The sequence below is a fragment of the Melospiza melodia genome, chromosome 2 (assembly GCF_035770615.1).
Source record: "Melospiza melodia melodia isolate bMelMel2 chromosome 2, bMelMel2.pri, whole genome shotgun sequence".
In the NCBI taxonomy this organism is placed as follows: domain Eukaryota; kingdom Metazoa; phylum Chordata; class Aves; order Passeriformes; family Passerellidae; genus Melospiza; species Melospiza melodia.
The window spans coordinates 17730017-17752234 of record NC_086195.1 but is presented as its reverse complement, the minus strand read 5'-3'; the positions used below and the strand labels follow the sequence as shown (position 1 = coordinate 17752234).

The 22218-nt window shown below is 43.7% G+C and overlaps 1 protein-coding gene across 1 annotated transcript; it reads left to right on the top strand.

The window, feature by feature from the left end:
* Positions 1-204: 204 nt before the first annotated feature.
* On the top strand, positions 205-21938 carry GRPR (gastrin releasing peptide receptor). The gene is made up of 3 exons (XM_063183019.1): positions 205-1202; positions 18001-18352; positions 20872-21938. The coding sequence occupies exons 1-3, from the start codon at positions 784-786 to the stop codon at positions 21262-21264; spliced, it is 1164 nt and encodes a 387-aa protein (XP_063039089.1). The 5' UTR covers positions 205-783; the 3' UTR covers positions 21265-21938.
* The last annotated feature ends 280 nt before the right edge of the window (positions 21939-22218 follow it).

Here is a 22218-nt window from a genome sequence, read left to right as displayed (position 1 = left end):
GGGGAGGTTTGGGGTTGGGTTTTTTGGGGGGACGGAGCGTGTGTGGAGCCGGTGAGGCACGCCAGGAGCCCAGAGCGAGCAGATAGATGTGTGTTTTGTCCGCGGAAGGGTTAAGGGCGGCGCTGCCCGGAGCATCCAGCAGGCGGCCGCGCTCCCGCCGCTCCCGGAGCGCCGCCGGCAGCCCGCGCACTCCCCGGGAAGCAGCGCAAGGACTGACGTCCAGAACATCCTGCCTATAGGATCCCGGCCGCCAGCCGAGCCCCGCTTTCCCCCCTCGTTTTAAATCCGGCCGGCGATGGCAGGCGGCGAAAGCGGGAGAGATTGGCAATGCAGCGCGGCAGCGACTCCCCAAAGTTCTTGCTTTCTGTAACTCCCGGCTTTCGGACTCGGAGCCGCCGGGCACAGCCGAAGCTGCGAGTTTAACCAGCCCTGTTTGCGAAAATGCCTGTCACTTGCTGGTCTTTGAGTTTGATAATTGGCCTTCCAGAGCTGAGGAATACTTAACAGCAAGAGAAGTCGAGGAGGAAAAGGCAAGTTTCACAATTCAAACGATGCTAAAACAGGTTCTACTTTCGACCTTATGGAAACAGGACCGTGGAGTAAGCTGCAGGGGCTTTTTGGTTGGGTTATTGACAAGATGTGCCACAAAGTGATATGACTTTTAAACTCTTCTGACTGTTTAAAGCCAGCAAGGAGCAGCAAAATTGAAGCAAGAATTTAATTTGAGGAATTTTGGGACTTTCAAGGAAGAAAGCTGTTTTCTGAGAAGAGCAAAGTAGGACGATGGCATCTGGAGAGTGCCTTCTGCTAGACCTAGAAACAGATAACTTCATTTTCTATAACATCTCTGTGAACCAGAGTGCAAACTTCTCCCTCCTGGGGGAAGACTGGTTCTACCCAGCGTTCCTCTACGCCATCCCCACTATCTATGGGATCATCATTCTGATAGGCCTTATTGGCAATATCACCTTGATTAAGATCTTCTGTACTGTGAAATCCATGAGAAATGTCCCTAATTTGTTCATTTCCAGTTTGGCTCTGGGAGACCTGCTGCTTTTAGTGACTTGTGTGCCTGTGGATGCCAGCAGGTACCTTGCTGACGAGTGGCTATTTGGCAGAACTGGATGCAAACTTATTCCCTTCATACAGCTCACCTCTGTAGGGGTGTCAGTCTTTACTCTCACTGCTCTCTCAGCTGACAGGTAAGCTTGGCTGCTGTTGCCTTGAAAAGAAGCCTGCATAATTATGACCCCATAAAATGTACAATTATAAATTTGTATTTTCGGGTAAAATGTTTCTTTTTAATGTGATGAGGGAAGAAGAACCACCTCAGGTGATTTCTGATGAATATTAGCATACAACTTGAGAAGGATGCAGACTGAACACAGGATGCTTTTTCTGAACTGTTTGTGCAACTTAGCTAATAGTCTACATTAATTCAAAGAGAGACAAGAGCAGATCAAGCTAAAGCTAAAGACCACAGAAAGAAAATGCCATTAATGGAGCTCTGCTAAAAGATAGCGTGTTCATATTTGCCAAAAAGATAATTGATCCATACTTCATCAAGTGTGAAGGCACTGGAGCAGCAATTTAAAGTGCAATGAGAATAATTTCTTTCTAGTGGCTTGCTTCCTTAAAGTTAATAATATGTGAGACAATATTTCATAAAATATTTTTCAAATACTCAAATGAGCTTGCCTGAAACCAGGAATCGCAGTTGCCACAGCCAGTGTATTTCCCTTGGTTAAACAGTTTGCCCCTTATCCAATCAAAACTGATCTGTGTTGTTGGTTCAGAAACTTCCGTTTCCAGTAATGTTTAGTAAAAAATAATGTGCAGTAAATATGTTGGTTTATTTTCTGAATGCTTCCAAAAGAGATTAAGGAACACATTGTTACCATGCTGAAGTGACACAGAAGTACTGAGTGAAAAATTATTTTAGTTTTGTTGTGATCAAAAAAGACATGGGGATTGTATCCTTGCTCACAAATAAGTGAAACTAGGTTTGCTTTGGGTAGTCTCTTGCATGCCACTGTCCCTTGCTAAGCTGCTTTAAAACATTAGACTACTTTTGTTCAGATTTCAGTGTAGTTCACACACATATTTCAATATACTTTTTGCAGTCTCAATGAAAGCAGGAGCTCCTTGGTGTTTCAGAGACAGAATGGTCAATATGTTTGTCCTCTCCTCTGTGTTGGGATATATAAAAATAGCACTGTCTGTCCCAGTAGCAGATGACAAACAGGCCTATGTGTAGATAAAAGTCTTAAAGCAGTATGCTTTAAAATGCTGGGAAGGTAGAAAAAACCTGCACTACTGAAAGACCACATGCACTTTTGCTCCTGAGTTTGATGTGGTCCTTGATGTGGTGTCTGGATCCCCTCTGACCGCTCTGAAGAAAATGTTGAGAAAATGATAAGTATCTCTTAAGGAAAATACATCTTTCTAAAGCTGTAATGTGTTTTAAGGGGTGTAAGGAAAACAAAAATGCATTGTAAAGAAGATTATGTTAGAGATATTTGTTGCTATCTGATCACTTGCTACCTAAAGTAAACATTGCAAATGCTTTTACTGAGCAGCACATCAATAGCACTTTTTGCCTGAAGTGGTAGAACAGAATAGAAAACAGCAGCTCTGCCAAGCTTGGGGTTTTGACTTCAAGTTCTGAACTTCAGCCTTATCAGGAACCTGTTAACCATTATGCTGCACTGATGATCAAATGTTTCCAGTTCCAAGGGATCATTTTACTCTCTTCTAATGCATATGTGGTCCACTGCCGAAGGAGATAACAATGAAACTTGTAACTTTGTTAGGTCTATGAATCTAATATGCTGTGCATTGAAACACAAATGTCCCTTATCTGTTAAGTTTACAGAAGTTTAGATTTTGATAAATTATCAGCAGTGCTGGGTTAATTTTGTTACAAAGTAATACAGCCTGTATTTTGTCAGTTCACAGCCCATTAGTCTAGCTCCTCAGAACTGTCACCCTGAACTCCAGACCCCAGCATTAATCGTGTCAGAATCATTAGGGAAATAGCCTCAAAATGTAAAGGGAAAGCTTCCAAAATGTGAGTTGAATGTGAACCAGTGTGTGAACCAGCTGGCTGGGGGCTGTGGAGGGTCTGGAAGCCCAACTCCTGCAGGTGAGATGCTGAACCTAGCATGTGGGGTGGTTTCATAGACACCCATTTCTGATGACAGATATGGCACTGCATGAAGGGAAACAGAAAAAAGGGGTGTGGTGGTGAGATGGTTAATGTTCAGTGAGGTGAATCCTACATGAGATGCTTACATGAGGTGTGTGAATGTCCCTGTTCTCACTAATCAAAGCCATAGGCCATCTAAGAGAAAAGGCTCCTAAACCTCCTGCTCTGAATAGCCTTACATGGCACTGTCTCCAAGGAAAGGGAGACTTGTCAGTGTACTACAGACCTTTTCTGTCTATAATTCATCATTTGCAAAAAGTTATCATAAAACCCTCTTGGTTTCAGCATCCTTCCATTGAAAAAGCAAACATGGAAACAACTGCTGGCATTACTGAGCATATCATGGTGATGCCTGAGATACATCACAGGGAGCAGAATTCTGATGTGTAAAGAAAAGCATTGGAGTGTGATACAAGAGGGTCATTTCCAGAGACATGAGCATTGAAACACAAGGTGAAAGGCAGTGGGTAAGTGTGATGGGCAGAGAGAGTATGTGGGAGTGTGAGACACTTCTGGTGCTTTACAACAATGGCACAAATTGTCCTGGCTGTATTGGATCACCTTCTGAAAACGAGGGGCCCAATTTTAGTAGGTTCTTACACTCACATCATCAGTGCATCAGTATGTGCCTTCCTGAGGTATACTTTCATTATTTCCATTTCCACTTTGCCCTGTGTTAGGAATCTCTCATCTGCCAGTGACTGCAAACCCTTGACTGAGTGCCAGCCTCCAGCACAGAGCACCTAAAGCTACTCGGTGGTTTGACCCACCAGAATGAGGAGTTGTCCAGAGGATTGATTGTTCACTTGCACATTTCTCAAGGAGAAACAGAGGGACAAACTGCTGACATCAGCTTTTCCTGCCGTGGGAGCTTCCCAGCCTGCAAGTGCTCTGTGCACATATGGACACAGCTGAGCATGCCTGCCCAGGTTTGAGCAGCAAGGCACAGCCAGAGCATCCCTGGGTGCTTAGGATGGGTCTGTGTACAATCATGAGATTTCTTTCAGATTTCACTGTTATTTCAGAAAATACCTAAGAAAGGACACAAAAGAAAGTTGACAGTATTATAAATGTATTTCCTCTGGGACCACTCCACTGTCTGCACAGTGCTTGCATCTGTCTGGCTGCATTTGCAGGAGCAGTGGGAGCTGTCAGGAGACACCTGTTTTCCTGCAAGTGTGTCAGATTTTCAGAGCAGCCAGGAGAGGGTTAAGGCGTGTGCTGTGCTTCCAGCCACCTTCCATGAGTGATAAGACGCCAGCACTGAGTATACAAGAGCGAGGAAACAAGCAGCCCATGTGTGTGCATGATGTTTGTGTGTTTTAGAAACACTGTAAATGAGGTTGGTAGGGGACGGACAGCTGTCTGCCCTGCTGCTCTACACTGTTGAGCCAGTGGTTTCTTCAGCTACTGCTCCGTTTATCCCAGAAAAAACGGGAGTTTGGGTTCTGCCCTCCTCCTCCTTCACCTCCTCCTCGGCGGTACAGAGGCAGCCGTGAGAGCAGTGGCACCTGAGCTTCTAGGCCAGGCAGAAAAGCCAAGGCTGTCTCAGCAAGGGACAGGAGATTAAGGAAAATCTTTGCACAGCAAGAGGAAAAGCAACTATTTAATTGCCCATGTCATGGGAGATGTCTTTATTTAATTGGCTTTCTCCCGTGACTGACAGGGTATGTACATTTGCATTTGAATTAGCCAGGCTGTCAAGCATTGATCGTCGTTCCTCCGTGTTAGGCCGGCATGGTAAAAGATCGAAATGCCCCGGTGCTCATGCAGCGAAACCTTTCTGAAGCAATGCTGTTTTCACAAGCACACAGCAGAGTCATGTGAAATGTAATTGGAGTTTACAGGCAGCATCTTTACTTTAAGCACCTTGCATTACGTGGATTCTAGCCCTGCAGCATGCCTGCAGCCCGTGGTGGGAGTGACAGCGTTCTGAGATATGTGCAGTGACATTACACGGGAGATTAGGTGGCTTACAGTGGTACAACCAGCTGCAGACAGCAGGGTTGCACTCATGTGGGATGCCTGAGATGAGGATGTTAGCTTTGGAAATGTTTGCCTTAGTGCCTTGGGTGCAGGGATGGACGCAGGAATGCTGCAGGGCTCCCAGCTCTGCTGGGTCCCTTGGAATGCACCACAAACACAAATTTTGATGTTCCTCTGATAGTTTATTTATCTAAGAAATAAAACTTTGAAACAACGCTCCTAAAAAAAAGCTTCAGTGCAAGGAAAGAAACAAATCCAGAATTTCTACAAACACTTTTAAACATGCAAATGTCTTTGTTTAGTGGACTCATCACTTCTGTGATTTAGATGTCTCCAGACCCTATTATTAATATTACCTACCATACTACCAGAGGTGTAATATCTATATGCCAGATAATTTATTTTACTTTACAATCACTGGTTTATATCTCCACTACCGGACTAAGGGAAGTGTGCCATGGTAATAAAAAGCTATGAAAAATCAACTCAGATTTCCCTGAGTTCATTTACATAATGACCCTTTTAAAAAATACCATCAGTTGTAAAGTGCCAAGTCTGTAGTAGTTTAGAATGTATTCTGGGCATTCTAGTCACAGGGAAGAAAACTGGAGGGACTTTGGGGCCCAGCCCAAAGCCTTCCCTCACTCTGAAGCACCAGGCAGCCCCATTTCCACTCTTGCCACTGGCACAGTGTCTGTGCTGCTGCCCTTCATGTGCTGATGGATGCAGGGTGATGGACACCTGTCTTCTTCAGCTGATCCTGGTTGCTGGACACTGTGTCAGTGTAATATAAACACTCTTTACACCCTTAGTTTTAGCTCTCATTTCCTCAGCCCCTGAATCCATCTGCACCAAGAGCAACTGATCAAAGAGCACAAACTTTCTTAATATCTTGATTAACCAGAGCAGATGGCCAAAACACAATGGATGTACTTCTATAACCAGGAAGATTAGAGCTTCCATTTATAGCAGTGGGACTAGTACGGAAATCTGAGTTTAGAGTCAGTGCTAATGTGCTGGAGACTGTCAATATTTAAGCAATCAAAAGGAAGAAAAGTCAGATTACCTATTGTTTACATTTCAGTAAAACCTAAAACCCCCAATCAGTTGTCATGGTCTCATAGTACGAGGTGCTCTACACACTGTTATTAAGGAGAGCAACTGGCTGCAGAGAATTTGCTGGCTGTGTGTCCCAGCAGTGGGCTGGGATTTCACCGTCACTCAAGCAAGGAGATGAGCTTACTGTGGACCCATCCGTTCATGTCTCACTGTTTGATGTTCAGATGTGGACAAGAGCCTGGCTGAGAGGAGTAGGAGGTAGCTGAGCTGAAAAAGTAGAAGCAGGCACAACCACGCTGTGAAGCATCCAGTAACTGCTTTGCTCAGAGATGACCCTTGCAATAACCTGTTTTCCTTTATTTTGGAAAGAGACTTCACCACAGTCCCTAAGGAGCCCCCTCACCTTGTTTTTCAGCAGTTTGACACCTCACCCTGTAATATCTGGGACACCATGGGCTGTGATCTCCTGCTCATAGCAGGCTCTGTAACGCCCCCCCCTCCCCCGCCACAGTCTGCTGAGCAGGATCTCAGGCAGAGCAAGGGCTCTCAAAATCCCTGTGCCATGGGGCAGAAAACAGGGACAGTCCATGGGCCTCTCACAGTATTGAGGCACCTGAAGGCATCCCAGCAGCAAGCCAAATGCTCTGCTGTAGAGAAAAGCAGAAAGCTGGAGATGCCTTGCAGAAACTCCCCTCCTATGCCAGGCTAGTGATCAGTTTAATTGGACTGCAGAAAACTGTGGAGCATCAAAGGGAGAAGCATCAGTAGAGCTCTGCCCATCCTGTCCTCACTTGCCCTCTGTCCGCAGCCAGTCTCTGCAGCTCTCTGGGAAAGCAGGACAGAAAGCAGTACCATGACACCCTGAGAGAAAAAATTTTTCTTCACACCTTCAAGAACCCTGAAGCATGAGATTGAGACATGAATGTTTAAATTATTTGGAAGAACCAGAGATGTGGATGCAGGACTAGGAGATACCACATTAGCCATCAACTCAGCAGTAGTTCTTGCCCATACCTGTGCACAGAGGCTACTGAGTATCTCACAAGATTTGGATTAAAACAAATCTTTCCAGTGACCCGAGGCTGCTTTCTGAGCAGTCAGACTAAAGGCGCATACATCACTCTGCCACCTCTGGTGTGTCTGGCACTCTGTTACCCTCTCCTCTTAGAACTCAGGTCATGTTTCAAATTGAAAATTGTCTGACCTCTAACCACTGCATAATAACCCAACTCACAGCAAACCTGAAAGGCTGAGAGCATTGTGGTTGTTCAGTCTGGAGAAGAGAAGGTTCTGGGGATATCTGATTGCAGCCTTTCAATGCTTAAAGAGGTTTATGAGAAAGACAGAGGAACTTTTTACGAAGGCCTGTAATGGATGAGGGGCAATGGACAGTGGGTTTAAGTTAGACATAAGGAAGAAATTTTTTATGGTGAGGGTTGTAAGGCCCTGGAGGGAGCTTGCCCAGAGAAGTGGTGGATACCCCACCTCTCAAAGTGTTCAAAGCCAGCTTGGATGGGTCCTTGAGCAGCCTGACTTAATTGAAGATGTCCTTACTTATTGTGGGGGGCTTTTAAAGGTCCCCTCCTAACCTTTAGAGCCTAATTCTATGGCTCTATGATTAGAGCAGTCAAGGATAGCAATCGATTGTTCAACCCCTACATGCTGCTGAAGGTTCATGTAGTGATGATCTCTTATGACACCTACATTTACTGAAACTACAGAAGGGACTTAAGGATCATATAACTGGCTTAGCTTTATATGGAATTACACTAAAGCCATGACACCATGAGAATCCCACAGGAGATCTCATTTTGTCACATGCAGAAGAGTCACTCTGATGTCTTATTTTATCTCTTCTTAACAGAGCACTAATTTTTTTGCATCTCCAGCTCACTTGGCTCCTGTATTTACTATTTTACCCATAACTGAGTTAAAATGGTTTGTTTTAGACTGTGGCCATTTACCCCAATGACTCTACAACGTTCTCAGTCTGGTTAGCCACTGTGTCATCTGCAAACTTTTCCAGCCAAGGTTTTATAGCCTGCTCAAGGCAGGTGATACACACAATAAATAACACTGCAGCTAGAGAAAGTGCCCAGGACCCAGGCTACAAATGTTTCCACACACTGCTTTTTACCACCATGCTTTTTGCACTGCTAGGGAAGCATGGGGCTCAGGGTCTCCACCTGGAATTCCCCCCTTCCCAGACCAGGAGTTCTCATTTTAACCCTCTCCTGTGGGAGTGGGACAGGGATTGCATGGGTAGGAGAGGGAGGATCACATGTACCCTGGTTCACACATGTGCATATCTACATGCACAGTCACCTGTGCCAACATGCTCACAAAAGCTGCAGCTCCTCTACACCAGCATGGCTCCCACCCTATTTACACTCCCTGTTATGTTGTGACAAGATAAAACAATGCTGACATCTGCTCTGTGTTAAACAAGACAGACATATTAATTATCACCTGTTAGCAGGATTAGCCTATCTCTTACTCCTTCTGCAACTGGCCATGGGCAGCACAAATATTTGCACTTTTGTTGGTCACACCATCCAGTTTTTCTGAACATCATATCTTTGAAGCCAGTTCTCCACTTCTGAGAAAATTCGCCACTTTTTCAAGATTTGTAAAAAAATTAGCTCCACTTGTTCTTCAGCTGGTTCCTTTAGTACTCCTAGGTGTAAATTATTCAGGCCTGCTGGTGTGAAATTAGTTTGTGTTAGCAGATGTTGGCTCACAGCTTCCTTAATACAGCTCACAAGTTTTCTGCCACATCTGTAGTGCTGCACACATAGTATAGAACCACACAGATCTCCTGCTCATTTGGTCCTGAAGATGACTATCAAGTTACTGCTTTTCACTTTGTCTCATCATTGTTTATATCTTCACTATTTATGGGTATGCCTGCCTTACTGATTTTTTTTTTATTCCTGATGTATTTAAAAATGCACATTTGTCTGTTGCAGAGGGACCTTTGATAATTTGTTGGCTCCTTCAGCTTCCCTTATCAGTCATGAACATTTTAAAACTCCAATACTTGCTGTCATTTACTTTTGCTTTTTTTTCCCATCTGTTGCATATTGATTTTTTAAATTACTTCTTTGAGGTTTTAGCATGACTCCTCCTTTTCTGTTATCCAGGGCAGCTTTTTGCTTTTTTCATGGCAAGGAGAGAGACACCAGGGAGCAGGCTGGAAGTCAGTGACTAATTTATAGTTAGTGATACTCCTTTAGATTTGTGTTCTGAGTCTGTTGATTTGAAAGCTGATTTTAACTTTAGGAAATCTGCTTCTCTAAAGTTAACATAATCATAGAATCATAGAATGGTTTGGGTTGGAAGAGACCTTAGTGGTCATCTACTTCCAACCCCCCAGAAGTGGGCAGGAACACCTTCCAGTAGACCAGGTTGCCCAAAGCCTCATCCAACCTGGCCTTGGTTCTAAATATATATAGCTTTTTATTCTATTTCAAAAAAACTAATATAAGCAAACCACAGCTGCTATAGCTTATGGGAGTGCTAATTTTTAGGTCAATGATGAGCTCTTCTTTCTCTATCAAAACAAGGTACAGTATTGATTTATTGTATAGGCAGGACTTTTTCTGTTGAAAAACTGCCATTTTTAGAAACTCTAATGAATTTCTATAACTGGCTCTGTGGGATACCCAGCAGTTATGCCACCTGCTTAGATTACTCAGTGATTCTGTCTTTTTGGACCAAAGGTGGTGCTTTCAGCAGAAATAAGGCAGATTCTCTAGGGAAATGAGGAGTCCATGTCTGAGGCTGCAGCTTTAGTTGCCCTGGTCACTATTCAATCCTCAGGCCTGCACATCTCCCACTCCCAGGCTGCTGGCATCCCTGGACATGGGCTGAGGCAGTAGAGCCCAGGATGGAAGCACCCCTGAGGCCTGCTCCTTCTCATGCCAGCTCTGTGCCAGCCCCAGTTGTCCCAGCTGCCTCCAGACGCTCAGCACATCACAACTCTGACACCAGCACATGCTCTGGTGCCACATGGCTCAGGCAGGAACATCCCTCTGGCTGCATCCAGGCGCTGAGCACACAGAAATGTGTGCAGTGCTTGGCTGGTGCTGGGCAGCTGAGTGGGAGCTTGCCAGTTTTGAAATTAAAGGATGTTTCCAAGCTGTGTCCAGGGGGGCATCAGGCCCTGAATCACTGTACGGGCAGGGAAGGGGACTGTCCCTTGGCAAGGGAGGGGATTGTCCCTTGGCATGGGAGGGGACTGTCCCTTGGCAAGGGAGGGGATTGTCCCTCTGGCCCTGCACTGGGGCAGCCTCACCTCCAGTGCTGGGGGCAGTTCTGGGCACCACAATATAAGAAAGATATTAAACTATTACAGAGCATCCAAAGGAGAGCAACAAAGATGGTGAAGGGTCTCAAGGGGAAGCCATGTGAGGAGTGGGTGAGGTCACTTGGTCTGTTTAGCCTGGAGAAGACTGAGGGGAGATCTCACTGCAATTACAACTTCCTCATGAGGGGAAGAGCAGGGGCAGGCCCTGATCTCTGCTCTGTGGTGACCAGTGGCAGCACCCAAGGGAATGGCCTGAAGTTGTATCAGGGGAGGTTTAGGTTGGATATCAGGAAAAGGTTCTTCACCCAGAGGGTAGTCAGGCACTGGAACAGCTCCCCAGGGAAGTGGTCACAGAAGTGAACCTGACAAGAGTTCAAGAAGCATTTTGACAATGCTCTCAGGCACAAGGTCTGGCTCTCAGGGTATCCTGTGCAGGGCCAGGAGTTGGATTCAGTGATCCTTGTGAGTCCCTTCCAGCTCAGCATATTCTGTGGTTCTGTAAATAGATGGGTCCCAGCCCTGCTTCAGACAGCAGGTCTCACATCTGTTTGCAGGGATCCATGAAGCTGGCCCCACTGAAATCTTTAACCTGGCATGAAGCTGAAGATCACCTTCTGGGAATAACTACCCTGGGTGTAAAGGGCATTCTTCTGATGTCCATGGAAGTCACACTGTTTCCTGCAGTAACCTTTTAATCCATTGTATTATGGATTTTCATATGTATAATATGTATGCATAGTTTTCATATGTATAGTCAATTTCTGAAATATTTTAAGTTGATGATGATTATGATTAGGAATAACACTTTCACTATCAAATGACTAATGTTTAAGGTCTCCTTCACCAGTATGCAGTACAGTCCAGTGGTCTCTAAAACACTCTGTCTGAATTTAGGCATTCGTATACTGAGATTTTTATTTGTCCATATTCCAGGATAATGTAGCAGTATGCAGATACAGATTGAATTTTGAACATATACTTTAAAAGTAAGAGCTGTGCCACTTTCATCAATGCCTCCTTTTTCTTTCCATTTAAGTGTTAAATTAATAAAAAGAGAAAGTAGGCAGTACCTGCCAATGTATTTAAGATTTGCCCATTAGAGATGTCTTTGTGCCCATATGCAATTTACTAAAGATTTTAATAACAGATGTTCACTCAAGAATCATGCATAATAATGATAATCTTAACTAAGTATGCAGAAAGCAGATAGACCCAGAATAGGTTGTCGGAGTGTGTTGATGGGTTAGACAGTCTAGCAATTTTGTGGATTTACTGAATTGTCTTCAGAGCTATAAATATTCATAACATCCATGGTGGAAACAATAAAGAAAGTTTGCGGATTGCATTTGTCATAAATTTCTTGGTATATTTAACAAGACTCTTTTCTTGCTTTCCAGGTGGAGCTTCACACTCAACAGGGCTCCATCTTCTTCATTTATGTAGTTTTTCCATGGCATCAATTTTTCTCTGTTGCCTGAGGCTTTATTGCATGGTAATTGAGCCAGTCCTTCATATTATGTGGGCAAAACATTAATGTGATGCTCTTAGAACTTAATTGCAAAATCTTAATGAAAGGATTTGTGTTTGGTCTGTTCTCAGACCAGGACCAGACCAGTGTGCCATTAACCTTGAAAATGGAAACAGATGACTTCGGATCAGAGGGACTGCAAATTGCACTTTTCTCACTACAAGGGATTCAGTTACAAGTGGGAACAGAAGAAGTATGGGGGACATGCTGGCAGTTCTTCCATCCTTACCACAGGAAGTCATTGCAATTTCGGGAGCTCATTTTCTAGAACTGGGAGGAACTCACAGTTTTCACTTCTCAGCAATTTAGATGACTGCTTCTGTAAGACATCAGTTTGTTCCAGCCAATCCCTGCTTTTTTATTTAAGTCTGAGTTTCAAATTAGTTCAACTTCTCAAAATAGAGCACAGTTCAAACAGATTCAAAACTTTGTAAGTGGATTTCTCCCTTCAGAGAGAAAGAAAGTAGCAATGTGTACATCTTTGAACCAGCTTCATGCAGTCTAAATAGTGGGATTAGTAATAAAGCAAGAGTGGGCAAAGCTTCTGAAATCGTGTTTGAACAGGTTTTAATACACTTGGATTTTAAACCACGATAAAAATTCAGGAGTGGGGCACAGGATCTTTTTATATAAAATGTGTAGGGCATAGTAAAAGATGATACTACTTGGAGGAAACTTTCCTTGACATTTGAGTACTCCTGCAAATTCATTTTGGAAGGGCACTGTCCCTTTTCTCTGGAGGAAAGATGGGCAGACCTTTTTTTTCCTCTTACATTTCTTGCAAGTGTGATGTTAAGTTGTAGAAAGATGGATGTGCTTGGAAGGACAGAGCTAGAAAAGGGCAGTACTCTGTGGCAGAGTCTTTCTCAGCCATTTTCTCTCCCTACACTCCTGGGTCACCTACATTAGCTTTCCTTGTTGTCATAAGGGAAAGAAAGGCATCAATACCAAGCAGTCATGGAGAGGAGAGCAAGCTGAGGCTGCCTATAGCACCAGCTTCTCCACACAGCATAAAGTTACCTCCCTAAAAAAAACCAAAACCACAAAACCAGATACTTAGCCATATGGAGCTAAACTAATTTCAAATCCCAGGGAAACATCTGATTTCCCCCCCATGCTTTAGTTGTTTTCATTTAATTTTTGTGGCTGATGTAGCGGGCATAAGTAAGGGGATGAAGGTGACAGGAAAAAGCCATGAAGGAAGCACAGAGGCTGCAGTCTTTGTGGGTAAGGTCCTTTCTTCCCCAGAGAGCAAAACTGCAGCCCTTCTGTGCTTAGAAATGTATAGGCAGTGTGGCTTTGAAGGTAAAGCCTGTTCATGCTTCAGATGATGTGCATTTTCTTGGCTCAGCTGAGGAGCACAAAGATGGATAAAATATTTTTGTACCAGCAGAGAAATACACCTAGGAAACACTGATATCCATTTGGGGCCATAATTTGGTTGGTATCTTTGGACCGTGTATCTATAAGTGTCTTTTTCATGCTGCAGCTACTTCTGTGTTTATATTTGAAGCTGCAGCTTTGGGGCTAAGTGCATGGTATTAACCAATGTTTGCATACTCCAAGCTTTAGAGTACATTAAGTGATGCTATCCTTAGTTACATTATTATTAATACAGGGACAATGACACAGTTTTCCTGTTTCCCTTGCATAGTAACCTCAGTGGGAAAAGTATTTGCCACAAAAAGACCTTGGGTGTGCCACATGTTAGTGGTTTATGGTCATTTCAATAGTTTAAGTTGTGAGAAACAATTACTCAATGAGCACGATAGAGATCCTAAGGGATGTGTAAAAGATGTTTTCAAGGATTCAGTGGAGATGCACATGCTCTGTGGACTTCTACCAATCCACAGTGAATTTTTGGGATTGGGTTAAAAAGTGATCAGGTGTTCTGGGTTGAAGGAACACAATCACCTTTCTCACAGCTTTCTCTTGGAGGCTTGAATACTGCCCTGGAGAACAGGGACAGAACCAGAGTCACTGTGGCTGGTGTGGGGAGGATTTCCTTAGCAGGGGAATCCTCACAGTGCCTCATGAATTCCAACTGCATTAAGCACACTTAGGATAGCCCCATGAGTAATTTCTTTTGAGGGCTTCTTTGAGTGAGACTGTGAGACAAGGAGCTGACTGGCATCCATCCTGGCTGGGAGGTGATTGGCAGCTGCAGTGTACCTGGCTGCTTCACCATTGGGAACAGAGAAATTCAAAGACTGAGCAGTAGTAAAGGGCAGCATCTCTTTCATATTTCCAATCAGATCAGCAACTCAGTCATTTTCATCTGAGCTGTTTGGCATGAGTTCTTGACTGTGTTTTCTTTAATTCAACTGAATCTTCACAAGACACATTTTGAAGTTTTGGGCTTTGTTGCATGCATTAATTGTACTTCTGTTTTTTAAACTTTTTCCAAAAATTCTTTAAAAGCCAATAGGGAAAGAAGTTTACCTGAAAAGAATATATATATATTTGAAACAGTAATTCAATAACTAGAGACTGAATGTGTGAGCAGCAGAGGTGATCAGGCCAGGGCCATGTCTAGATCTACTACAGACAGTTGAGCATGCAATGTGACTCACATTCTCAGAGGCCATATTATGACCTGGCCTAAAAATTATGCATGAAAACTCAGTTCCATGAGATCCATGGCTCCTCTAAGGTGTATAGGTATATTCATCAATGTCTCCTTCAAAGGGGGTTGAAATATTTACATGCTGGATGTTAAATATGGGAAAGTTGTGTGCCTCAGGCTAACTCATTGAAAAACAAATGGCAGAGGACAAAGCTGTGGAAACTTGAAATATTGTTTGACATACAAACTGGAAATACACATGCTGAAAAGCAGAATGAGCTGCTACTCAAATCCAGTCTACCTGGATGAAGTTCTGAATAAATGTCAAATAAATTGTAAGCCCCAGGCTTGACCCTGCCAGGAAAGTGGTATGGAAAAGTAAAGGAGTGAAGGCATTTCTGACCCCCACTCAGGAGCCAACCAGGAGATGCAGCTTTTTCACACCCTGAGCACCAGCAACAGGGAAATCTAGTGCTGTCCCACCCAGCCCAAGCACCAGCCAGGGGAGCCAATTCCTCATGTGTAGCATCCCCTGTGCCCTGACCAGGAGCAGCCCCTGCAGCTGCTGTCAAGAGCCTGAGCTGGAGTGGAATGCTGGAACACAAACTGGAGAGACCCACTGACACATCAGCAAGGCATCTGGAAATGGGGATTCCTACCAGATCAGTACTGATCACTCACACATCAATACTTGGAGAGTGACAGAGATTACTAGAGATTTCTGCTTAAATTTACGCACCATCAAGGAAGTCATGCAGAAAGTCAGCAAAATAATTTTATTTGATTGTCAGGCTATTAAGAAAATACCTACCTGGTCCTGTACCTGGGAACTAATATTTTCAAAATCTGTTTTCTAGCTTTGTTTCCTCTGTTTTATCTTTCTCTTTTTTCACTCCTATCCCATGGGTCTACACTGAACCCTTTGCAAGCAAAACTTCTCTCATATCTTCTCTTACATCTGCTGTAGGAGGCTTTAAAAATACACTAAATGCCTAGTAGTCAGTGCCAACATCCTAGACATTTCTAATTATGTTCTGTCCAAATTAAATTGTTTGTGTATGCCATCTCTGATTAAAATGTGCCAATAACTTGAAATGAAGTAATTTTCTGGCTCCCCTGGCTCTGTTAATGTTAATAAAAATTAAACAGTTTCTCTATATTCTTTAACTTACCCATCTTCCTGGAACATAATACTAGAAAATATTCTCTCAGCTGTCTATATCTTGTAAGACAATCCCTGAAATAATCATGCTAACATGTCATGTTGATAAGCATGCAGTAAAAATCTGCAGAAAGACCTTTGAATCAACCAAATTTGCTAATACCTTGATATATTATTAATTTCCTTTTGCATTTCTTTTCTTTAAGATTTACTGAAGACTTTCAGTGAGCTAATGTTTCTGTCAATAATCTATATCTGGTCAATGAGACTATAAATGGAGCTATTTTAACACCACTCCTTTAGTAATCTGCCTAGCACTTCTGTTTTATGACTGCAATATCCAGAGCATCATATTTGTTTAAGAGCCGTGACGTTCTTCACCTGAGTTTATGATCTGGTGCTGGAAGATTGTGTTTTGTGTTATGACACCACTTAATCTACAGTTTTCAGAGTGAATGTTAAAGAGGCACTAAGCAAGCCTTAAAAATCCTGTGTGTGGCCCCTGTAGCTGGATAAAAGGGGAGCTGCAGGGCTTGGAGAGTAAGTGTTTAAACAGCAAACTACTGAGCACGGTGTTGGTAGTACATGAAAGGAAAAGTCCTCTACACAAGACACACCTGCATGAAGAAATACCTGCAAATGATAAAATGTCTAGATGCAGTCTTCATAAAAATAACTGTGTAACTATGTATGTAGTTATGTATACATAAATGTACATGCAAATAAATATGTGTGTGTGTTTAAAATCATACACAAAGATACGTAGACACATATATACCTACATGGAGGGAAAGCTGGGTGTACTGAGCAGGATATTGCATATAATCAGAAGTTGAATGCATGCTAACCCTGCAAATAAAGCAATTAAGCAGTTAAAACACTTCAGGACTGATGGACTCCTCTTTCAGATGTTGGGCTTTAGGACAATGCAGGCTGTAGCAGGGGGGGGACTCATGGAGTGTTTGTAGAGCCTGGTTTGTGCTGCTGCATGGAGGGGCCCTGCTGTGCCACCCGCACTGGGGCAGGGTGTGTGTGCTCACTGCCTCTGCTCCCACCCAGTGCCCACTTCAGCTGTCTGAAGGAGCCAGGATGCTGGAAGGAGCTTAGAGATGGACTGAGGAGCTGATGGGATGTACCCTGCCATGCCAGAGAGGGCTGGGACTGCCCGGGACCCAGGCACACACCAGTCCCAGGGAGCAGTGACCAACGGGGAGCCAAGCACACCATGGCAGAGTGAGGCAGATCCTGGAAGAAATATCCAACAGTTTGTAACTTATAATAATGACCCTCCATGCTAGTTTGTGAAACCTGTAGATACTCCTTCCTAATCACCTTTTTTTTTCTTCTACTATGCTCCTTAAAAGCATATGTGAGTTGTGGCTTGCTTGGAGTGTCAAATCCTGCCAAAGCAGGGTTCCAGCATATATTAAGCTCTGATGTTTTCCATTCCTCTCATTACACACACCAATTTCAAATAAGTTTCATTCTTTGATATCCTTGGATTCTAAAGTACAATTTTCTGAAAGGCTGAAGTCATGAAAGGCAACATTTCAAGTCAAAAAATGTCTCTATGTATATAGAATACCGAGCAATAATGGTGATTTTCTGCAAGAGACTCAGTTAGCACTTCTGGCTACTTTACCTCAATGCATTGAGCTACTCTTGGCAGCTACACCACCAAACAGCAATTAAGCAGGCAGCATGCTCTTTGTAGCTTGAGAAAAAATAAGATTTGCAGGAGACGGCTATACTCACAGCTTGAAAAGTGTGTCAAAATCTCAGCCCAGTTTCCTTCAACACTGTTCTGGGGTATAAGCTGCTGTACACTTTGGAAGAGAAGTTTATGATTGCACTTCCTGTCTTAATGCTGTTTGGACACATATTAATGTCATTAATATTAATTAACATGTTAGTGTCAGGGAGCCCTGTGCTTTGTTGGGTCAATTACAAATTAAATGAACTCAATACACATGAAGCTGAATGAACTGATGACAGGTGGCTCTGGGTTTAAATTGAGAAATCTATTGAAAATATTGAAATGAAAAACACCAGAAAAAATCCAGTCTTGAGTAAAGAATGGTTTTGTTTGTGTTGTTATTTCTGAATGGAAGGGAAAAGCAGTAATACTATGCTTGAATGTTGAGGTCAATAAACTATATCCTTTTTTTGTTTGTTTTTTTAGGTATAAAGCTATAGTAAGGCCAATGGAGATCCAAGCATCGCATGCACTGATGAAGATTTGTGTGAGAGCTGCTATAATCTGGATTGTATCCATGCTGCTTGCCATCCCTGAAGCAGTATTTTCAGATCTGCACCCTTTCCATGACAAAGGGACTAATAAAACCTTTATCAGCTGCGCTCCTTACCCTCATTCAGATGGGCTGCATCCCAAAATTCACTCAATGGCATCCTTTCTCATATTTTATATTATTCCCCTATCTGTAATTTCAGTATATTATTATTTTATTGCTAAGAATCTGATCCGGAGTGCTTACAACATCCCCGTGGAAGGAAATGTGCATGTGAGGAAACAGGTAGAGATTTGACTTTCTTCTTTGAATCTGGGAGGAAAGAGGGAATACAGGGAAATTTATATTGTGACAGACTGTGTCTGTCATACTGATTTTAATAGATTAGTTGGGGTAAAAGAATTAAAATGGATGAAAGAAGCCATAATACAGGGCTAAACAGTTAAAGCATCTCCTCCTGTTTGTAAGTTCAGAGACTTTGGCAGAGTGGTTACCATGGCAAGCATAGCAGGAGACCCTTGCCAAAGCCTGGAAAGGTACTGACTAGGATGCAGGGAAAGGGGCAGAGCAGATACAGCATTGCAGATTGAAGCAAAGGGGTGATATGGGAGAAAAGCAAAACTTCACAAAGTTGCTTTGTCAGAGGGAGGACCTTGGATGAAGCCTTGCCTGTTTTTAAACAGCCTATTTACCTTGAGGTATTTATCTTATTTTGCCTTACCTCCTCTTTTTAACTGAGGTGTGCTTCAACCTCAGCAAAACTAACACAAGCCATTCGTAGCTGAGCAATTGTCCACTCAATTGCTCCCAGCTGGCGCCTCCACCTTAGACTGACCCAACAAAATCATCTTACCCAGCCTTCAGGTGCTATGCTGAAGCTGTAAGGCTGGAAAGACTTGGGTTTTGCCCATCAAATGATGTGTGATCCCTGAAATCCTTACCCTTTTTCCCTTCTGAATGTGCGTAAATCTTTTCCCCCGCAGGCCATTTCTCTGCTGATTCGATGGCTGTTTTGATTAGTGGCAATAAAGTGAGCAGTACAAGCAGCCCTTTCCCCTTTGGTTTTGGGGAGAGAGCTCTAAAGAAAGCAAAAGGCCAGGCTGGTCTAGCACCCTCCGTCCATCATTCCCGTCCTGCAGTGCATTCAAGTGCTATACGTCTCCATCTGAGATAACTGGTATCGATTTCTTTATTGCATTGCTTCCTTTCTTTATAGTGCAGATGTGGCCTCAATAGCCCTATATCAAATTAAGAATACATTTTAAAAGAATATATGGTTTAGCCAAGGAGAGCCCTTTCTCAAAGGATTTAATTTTCAGCCTGCTCGCTGGAGATGTTATCATCTGGTGCATGTCAGTCCTTCCTGAGCTCAATGGCTGATTTTTTTAGTCTGTGCCATTAAAGGGGCATGAAATAAAGTCCAAATGGGCTTGCAGTGTCTCTCCTGCCTGCTTCCTGCTTGCAGCTGTCCTGAGAATAGATCAGCCTGTGTGGAATGCTCAGTTTCTGACTTACCTGTGGAGCTTGGAAGCAGAGTGAGGATGGGGCAGTGTCCTGGGAGCCTGGCCAGGCGCTGTGGCCGCACTGGGGCAGGAGCAAGGGCAGCAGGGCTGAGGCTAGGGGCAGTTGCAGGCCTTTCACATCCTACTTAAGTACAAGAAGTGGGATGCAGCTAATTCTCTAGGAGTGCCAGGGAGTGTTAGTGGGATCACCACACAGGAGAACATTAGGGAGCCCTAAAAGATCAGCAGCGTTACATTTCCCAATCCTGCAAACTCTGGTAGCATTACCTCTCCCAAGGAGTGATGCATTTTAGCAGGTTTTTCTGGGCAGCTCTGTCCTCTCTTTTTTGGCAACCTCCTTCATGGCTTTTGCATTCATAAGGAAGAGAGATGTGGTTTTCAGTGGCTTTGTTATCTTAATGTACAGCATTTGTAGGCAAAAGACAAGGTATGGTTTACCTCAGCTCCCCTCAGTTGAGCAATACCTTTGGGTTGACTCCAAGCCTGTGGAAGCAAAAAGTAAAACAAAAGTGTGGCTGGTCTTCATGAAGGTTACACTGCGTGCAGTGGCTTTGTGAAAGCACCTTTCCCTGACAAAGCTCAGATTCTGCCTAGAGGTGGTCATCCATCTATTCACCACCTGTAGCTCTCTCCTGGTGGCTCCAGTGCTTTCAGCTGAAGGGTCCACCTTGGTGTTCCTCCAAGTACAGAATATCCTCTTTTTGTTTCTCCATCTGCTTCAGACTGAGTGCTGAACTTGGTCTTAAAGGGCTGTGAGCTGTTGACAGCACTTTTGTATACATACACCACATGGCCCCATGGCAGAATGTCCTGCCTGTGAGCTCTGTGAAATATCCCAGACTCCTACATGATTATTCATTATAATAATAGCAATAATAATAAGGTAATTTATTAAAATTACATTTGATTGTATATATTATGTGTGGATAACTAATGCAGATTGTCCACACTTTTCTTGCCAGAGCTGGGATTTTGCAAAGTGACAAGCCACTGGAAATTTTATTTCTAAACAGAAAGGAAAAGAAAGACTACTTCTTATGTAATAAATTCTCAGAATTTTTTGTTTATAAGGGAAGGAGGTTGAGGAGAGACAAGGAGAATTTTTGACTGTGTTCACCTGCAGTCCAGATTTCTTGACTGTGTTCACCTGCAGTCCACATCCCTGCTCTGGGTGTGCTATGTGCCATATATTAGCTGGAAAGCTGCAGCACTGGCAGAAATAGCCAGGCCCTGATCTGAGCTAGGACCATCAGCTAATCTGTGTTTCTCTTCTTTGTCCAGATTGAGTCCCGTAAGCGCCTGGCCAAGACCGTGCTGGTCTTCGTGTGCCTCTTCGCCTTCTGCTGGCTGCCCACCCACATCATCTACTTGTACCGCTCCTACCACTACTCCGAGGTGGACACCTCAGTGCTGCATTTCATTGCCAGCATCTGTGCTCGGATCCTGGCCTTCACTAACTCTTGTGTCAACCCCTTTGCTCTGTACTTGCTGAGCAAGAGCTTCCGGAAGCAGTTCAACAACCAGCTGCTGTGCTGCAGGGCCCGCCTGCTCATCCGCTCGCACAGCATGGCCAGGAGCACCACGCGCATGACCTCCCTCAAGAGCACCAACCACTCCCTGGCCACCTTCAGCCTCATCAATGGCAACCACATGTGCCACGAGGGCTGTGTCTAAAGGGCACAGGCAGGGACATGAATTGATGAGCGTGGCTGCTGGACTTTGCTCCGTGGGCATGGTGAGCAGCGCACACACGCGTGCACACGCACATGCAGGGAGGTGTGGTGTGCTCAGAGAGCTCAGAGGAGCTTGAAGCAATCGGCATTTCATCTTGGGCTCAGGATGAAGCATCCAGCATTTCACCCTGGACTGAGGCATCGCCAGAGCATCAGGTCATTGAGCACCAGCTAACAGGATCTCCCTGGGAAGGGCTGCTGTGCTTTCAATGAGAGCAAAATGAGCACCTTAAGATCAAATCTTTTTTGGCTCTGCAGAATCCTCATCATTTCCTGCTCAATCCCATACTTTTGCAGACTTGCAGCAGTGATAAAGACCATATCAGGTGCACACAATTTGTCAGAACAGTTGCATCCATCACTTCATGGTGTAATGTACTTTGACATAGAAATAAATCCATTTAAATAAGGTAAATACTTTTACAAAAGAGTTCAACATAGGTCATTTACAGACTTTTCAAGTATTTATTAATGTCCTGAGTACAGTGTTAATTCATGGTCTAAAAGATATCAAGAGTTTACTGGGGCATGTCTGTGGCCCCATCTGAAATGAGCACTATCTTGCACCACGTCAATGTGAAAGCAGTAATGTGAATAAATGTGAGTTGCAATATGTTTACAGCTTTCAACTGTGTGAGCTTTTGCTGTGTTGTGGAAGAGACAGCAGGGCAATTTCCAAGCATTACTGTTTTGTTCTTCCTGTCTTCAAAGGTGTGAGGTAGTGAAAGTTCCATCACCTAAGGGGTACCACAAAATTTGAGTCAGGTTTAACTAAGGGCAGGCAATAGCAGAAATTGATGTACAGCTATTTTTCTTGTAGTAGTGCTTTGTAAAACACTAGTTTTTCAGCAAAAGCTATCAGCAATGCAAGGTGTGATCTCCAGCCTACATTTTT

Excerpts from the sequence above, each read along its gene's own strand:
- GRPR (XM_063183019.1), top strand. The coding sequence starts at position 784 with ATGGCATCTGGAGAGTGCCTTCTGCTAGACCTAGAAACAGATAACTTC. Across the intron at positions 1,203-18,000 it reads ACTGCTCTCTCAGCTGACAG|GTATAAAGCTATAGTAAGGC; the intron begins GTAAGCTTGGCT and ends TTGTTTTTTTAG. Across the intron at positions 18,353-20,871 it reads ATGTGCATGTGAGGAAACAG|ATTGAGTCCCGTAAGCGCCT; the intron begins GTAGAGATTTGA and ends TTCTTTGTCCAG.